General features: G+C 46.7%; 1 protein-coding gene across 9 annotated transcripts in view; it reads right to left on the reverse strand.

Moving 5' to 3' along the window:
- The window catches only part of SCAF8 (SR-related CTD associated factor 8), a 219,206-nt gene extending 216,949 nt beyond the window's left edge, over positions 1–2,257 (reverse strand). For 4 of the 9 annotated variants that reach the window (XR_006410179.3, XM_026505110.4, XM_044386443.3 and 1 more), the window contains exon 1: positions 1,723–2,257. Coding sequence is in view for 7 of the 9 variants with exons in the window: in XM_026505110.4 (XP_026360895.1) it covers positions 1,723–1,752 (30 nt within the window). In the remaining 2 variants the exon portion in view is untranslated. The remainder of the gene's footprint in view (positions 1–1,722) is intronic. The other 5 variants (XR_007191576.2, XM_048226088.2, XM_048226089.2 and 2 more) reach the window with 3 other exon arrangements.
- Between the last annotated feature and the right edge of the window lie 3,743 nt (positions 2,258–6,000).

The raw sequence follows: 6,000 nt of genomic DNA on the forward strand, positions 1-6,000 counted from the left end.
GGTGTGGGGTAGAAGCACCTGGCTGGCTCAGCGGGAAGAGCGTGAAACTCTTGATCTCCAGGTCATGAGTTCCAGGCCCATGGTGGGTGCAGAGATTACTAAAAAAAGTAAACTTTAAAAAAACGGGGGAGTGGGGCAGTAAAATCAAATAACTGCAGTGGAAATGAAAGGATTTTTTTATATAGAATTTTTAAAAGTTTAACATTCTATAGAGCTGTACCACTATATGTAGCAAATAAAAAGGCTACATAGAGCTGTTTTCTTTCCTGCACAGTTGTGAAACTATTAACAAATAAATTGGAACATATAGTACCATTAAATACGTTTTCTTCTAGAATTTAAGCTCTGTAAAGTATTGCTGGGAGAACCAAATTTTCTAATTATCAGCTATAAATTCAAAAACAAAATGAAAAAAAGATTTCCAAGTCTATTGTTCTACATACTAAGAAGTGGCTTAAAAAGAGAAAGAAAACCCAATACCAAAAAAGAAAATCCTTTACAAAAAAAGTGTCTGCTTTCATATAACTGTGTCACTACTATGTACTCTAACATGGACAGTCCAACTCACATGAATGTTATTTAACTTTCAGCCCTTTGCTAAGCTTCCCAAATGTCAATTCTTAAAGAAAGAAGAAATAAAAGAAATGAAACTGTGAAACAGCTTTTAAAAGTATTGTCCTGTTCGGATTACTACAGCACTGTCTGGTATTTTAAGAGGTGAATATTTAAGATTTTGTTCATCATACTATCGAATAGAGTATTAGCACTTCACACCAAAAGTTCGGAAAATTTATGCGACTTTAGTTAACATCACATTAAAAAAATTTTTCCAAGGCATACAGACAAGGATAATTCTGGTTGCGTAGATGGGTACTTGTTATGTTTAATGTTTGCACTAAGGTCTACTTAAGTCGGAGTTTTAAAAAAATTTATATACTTTATCGAAACCTGTCTTTTAGACTAGTAAATTCAATTAAACAGTGAAAACTGGACACCTGCTTTTCTAGTGTTAGATTTTTACATATGAATGAGCCCGTGGGAAACGCTTCCCCAGCATATTCCCCTCTCGAAGCATAGACCTCTCTCCCTACTCTTTGTCTTTACGTCTGATGATGAGAGAAGGGGGAAGGTATAATAAATCGCAGAAAAACCTTGCCTCCCGATCAGCCATTCTCTTAGCTTAAGTCCCTAGTTGGCACGTTACCTAGCCAACAGTGTCTCAAATATAAACAGTACGTACAACGTGACCATAGATCATCACCTCTGTAGGTTCCCTTCCTGTACTACCCCCATCGGTCCCTGCCTCATTAAGGGCCAAGGGGAGGTCTGGGCAGTGATGTCCAGCGAGCAGTTAAAATCCCGCAGGCCCAGGAAAGAGGTGGGCGGGCCAAGCCTCGGCGGAACTGACCCCGAGAGACCTGCCTGGAGCCTCCGGGGGAGGGCCCAAAGGGGCCTTCCCTCCAAACCCTCAGCCACTCAATAGGACGCTTGGAGACACCGGAACCTCCCTCCGCCCCGGGCGGCCCTCCCCCAGCCCTCCCCTCGGACTCGGGGGAGGGGCGCGGGGCAGAGAAACACCCCTCCCCCTCCCCCCCCCGACACAGCTAGGCCGCCACTCGCCCCACCCTGGGAAACCCTGCAGGCCCGCACCCACCCCGCTCGCGCGGGCCTCGTCCCGGTGGGAAGTGTGGGTAGGAGGGGAGGCTAGACTGCAATACCAACCTCGCTATTGAAGGTTTTCACAGCCTCCATGTTGTCGGTGCGGAGGCCCCGAGCCCGGCGGCGGAAGAGGCGGCGGCCACTGCACTGGGTGGGGAGAGCGAGATGGGGGCGGCGGCGCGGCCGCGAGGAGGGGCGCCGGTGGGAGACCCGGCCGCTGCGACCCCGGGACGGGAGTGGAAGGGCAAGCACTGGCAGGGAAGGATTCCCTCAGGGGCAACGAGGCCCCGGCATGGCCGCTAGGGCGGGCGGAGCGCCGGTCTGGGGAACACTGGCGCTGCCGGGGCGGGTCGGCAGCGGGCGGGGGAGGGGCTGGGCCGCGGCGCCTTCTCTTCTCCGCCCCGCTCGGTCTCGGTCCTCCGCCCTCTAGCCCCGTCCCCTACACTCTCCACCCCCTCCTTCTTCTTCCTTCGTCAGACTCCTGTTTCACCTCCCCGCCGCTCGGGCCGCAGGAACCAGCAGCGCACAGCGAAGACGGAGGAGGAAGCGCTGGCAGCAGCGGCTGCGGCATCCAATATGGCGGACGCGAGTCGGGCCGCGCAACTCGCAGATCCGCGGCGCCGGCCAGCGCGCCCCCTGGTGACTGGACCGCGCGGGCCCGAGAGGCCGCGCATAAACCATCGAGCGAGCGCGGGCCAGAGCGTCGCCGCCCGGAGGTCCCGCTCCGCTCGGCCCGGGAGCAGCCCGCGCCTCGCCCCCTCCCCGCGCCTTGCAGACGCGGGAGCGAGCGCTGCGGCCTCGTGGGTCGCCTCGGCCGGCCCTTGGAGGCCCCTTGCAAAGCGTTACTCTGAGGAATGCCTAAGTGTTCCCGTAACGCGACAAGTTTAGGAAGTAATCCACGTTTCCGTTGTTTCCAAGTAGATTGGTTCCTTTACGTGAGCTATTGGGTTCAGTTGCCTTTCAGAACTTTACTGGACAGTGGCCTAAAGGTTAACAGCCGAAAGAAAAGTTCCTAGTCATTCATCTATTTAGTAACGATGTGTCCATGCATTTTAATAGCGTCGGGAGGAAATGTGAGAAACAAAAGCTGCGGATCCGGGTGGGGGCAGGGGGACAAGGGAAGCACGCACACAGCCTGCAAGCAGCTCCGAGCAGGAAATGCACGCTGCATAAAATCCAGGGGGACTGGTGCACAGACAATGAGTGCATTTTTCTGTGCGGCGGGAAGCGGGTCCCAGACCCACAAGATTTGGATAGGTGGAAGGGAACTCATGTTTAATGGAAGATGAATTATTCTAAAGGAATTTTGTCCTGGGTTAAAACGGTGAATACAGTAGTCCTAGATGAAATAAGAGATGCTGCTAGCAAAATGCCTTCTCTCACTTTGTGCAACGTAAAATAACCAATACCAAATTAAAAGCGAGCATTAATTGAAATTAAAAGGGTGTACCACTGAACCCCCAAAGGCCGCTGTCCTGTTGCTGAGAGTCTTTTTCAGCCGTTTACTCAAGGGGAAGGGAGGAAAATGGCAGAATTTTATGCTGGGGGATTGTTGGACCCAAGGTATTTTGGTAAGAACTGAGCCCAGAGCCTGTGAAACTGAGAAAGGCAGACTGACCCTTCCTGACTTCCTACGGTCCAGGTCTACTTCATTAACAACTTTAATACAGAGGCTGACTACTTAAAAGGTAAAAAGGATAACTTCTTCATCAGTAAGAGCTTATATTTCCACCTTCAAAATCTCAAATGTGGTCACAAAGTTCTCCATCACCATTGGCCTCCAATCCTCATAGGCCTAACTGTTATGATCTCTGGCCAACGATTGCTGTAACCTCCTAACGGTTCTCCTGCTTGTCTTCCTATAATTCATTCTCCAGACTAGCCAGAGGGGCTTTGTTGTTGTTGTTGTTGTTGTTGTTGTTGTTGTTGTTGTTTTTAAGACACAAGTCAGATGAGGTCTGACTTAAATCCTTTTAGAATTTTCCCATTGCTCTTCAGATATTGTCATAACCTCTTACTAGGGCTGAAGGCTCTGCCTACAATAACTCAGGCTTTACTCTGCTTTAGTCTCTTCATTTGGGTCACACTGGGCTCCTTTCTGTTCCTTGGCAACACAAAGCATTTTCCCACCTAGAACACTTGTATGTGCCCCTTCCCTCTGCGATGCTGATGCTTGTGTTTTTTTCATAGCTGACACTTCATCCTGTCCTCCTCCTGCAAGAGGTCTCTTCCAATCAGTCCATCTACAGGAGCATGCCATGACTTGCATAAGTACCCCACTCAGTACAATTCATGCCAGATTGTAAAGCTCACTGCTTTAGCCTGTCAGGGATTATTTATTCAGTCATTCATTAATGAATGTGACCAAATTACTTAGGCCTGAGAGAGTAAAATGCAATACAAGCTAAAGAGTAAAATCGGTTGTTACTATGTTACGTGACTTGATTTTATAAAGCTTCCACACCCAGAAAGATAGCAGCGGCATACTTACATCAAGGGAAGGAAAAGAGAGGGAAAGGAAAAAAAAAAAGAAGACAGCCTAAGCACTCAAGGCGAGAAGGAAGTAAAGCAAGAGGAAAAGTAGAGACAGATCAGAGGGGCTACAGGGCGTCTGGAGGCCCAGTGCAATGACTAAGTACAAAGTGGATGAACAACCACACATACCACAATGTGAAAATGTCAGTACCCGTATCTATAGTATGTGTATGTACGTGTATTAGGATTCCAATTCCCAATATACCCAATTCAAGCTAGCTTAAGCATACAAGAATTCACTATTAATTAGGATGTGGGTAGGTTTTGTCCTGATTCCCAAGTCAGGAATGCCGATGGGCCTAAGGAACTAGAGTACAGAAAGCCCAAAAGGCAGCCTAATCTCTGCTTACCTGTTTCAGTTTTCTTTCTTTTGCTTTATCCAACTCTGTTTTGCTAGTGAGATATGACTTGTGCTCCTGGTTTCATAATCCTAGATACCTAGAGGACTTGACTGAAAACTTTACCTTCCCGCTTTTATTTTTATTTATTTATTTTTAAGATTTTATTTATTTATTTGACAGAGATAGAGACAGCCAGCGAGAGAGGGAACACAAGCAGGGGGAGTGGGAGAGGAAGAAGCAGGCTCATAGCAGAGGAGCCTGATGTGGGGTCGATCCCAGAACGCCGGGATCACGCCCTGAGCCGAAGGCAGGCGCTTAACCGCTGTGCCACCCAGGCGCCCCACCTTCCTGCTTTTAAATTCCTAAGGGAAAGAGAAGGAATTTGATTGACCCAGCTTGAATTAGGTAGCATCACCAAAGAACTTAAGAACACTAATTCATATTCTGAGGAAGAATTATATGGGAAATAGCATGCAGAAATATTCCTGTCCCTGGAAGAGAGGTGCCCATTTATAAATTATGAAACTCATATTGTAGAGTTTAGGACATTCTCTTCTGAATGTGGTTATCATTGGCCTGTCCCCTAGGACTAAATCATTTCTGGAAATAACTCATAAGCTCTAATTCAGCCACAGCCAAAAGGTCAGAGTCAAAAACAGAGTCCGGAGCAGCATTCACCATAGAACCTTCTGGGATCATGGAAATGTTCTCTATCTGTGCCACCCAATTCAGTAGCACTAGCTCTGTGTGGTTATTATGTTCTCAAAATATGGCTAGTGCAACAGAGGGAATGAATTTTTATTTTTACTTCACTCTAATTGACTCAGGTTTGAATATGTGCTAGTGACAGCCCAATTGGAAAGCAGAGGTCTAGCTAGAGGACCTATTCCCATGGATGGGGCACTTCCTCGGTATGGGGAAGTAGTTATAAGTTGATACTAACCAAAAATCAACTTGATTATTAACTATCAAAAGTAATAACATATGTATATGAGTTTCTTTAAACGGGCAAAAACCTGGAGCATTGCCTAACCCAAAACTAATTCCAATCCAATGGAAAAAAAAAAAGAAAACTTGAGAATCCTTAGAAAACATTCTGGAATGGTTTAGGAAATTAGGGTATAGAGCCAAATGGAATATTATACAGCCAGTAAAAATGATTAGACTGTGGGAAATGGTGTAGCGGTTCCTCAAAAATTAAATGCAGAATTACCGTATGATCCAGTGATTCTACTTCTGGGTATATGACCAAAAGAACTGAAAGAAAGGACTTGAACAGACATTTGTATACCCATGTTCATAGCAGCACTATTCACAATAACTAAAAGGTGGCAATAGCCCAAGTATCCATTGATTGATGAATAGATAAGCAAAATGTGGTATATTCACATATAATGGAATATTATTCAGCTTTAAAATGGAAGGAAATTCTGACACATACCACAATGCCTGAACCCTAAAGACA

Source organism: Ursus arctos, unplaced genomic scaffold, assembly GCF_023065955.2.
Source record: "Ursus arctos isolate Adak ecotype North America unplaced genomic scaffold, UrsArc2.0 scaffold_13, whole genome shotgun sequence".
Classification (NCBI taxonomy): Eukaryota; Metazoa; Chordata; class Mammalia; order Carnivora; family Ursidae; genus Ursus; species Ursus arctos.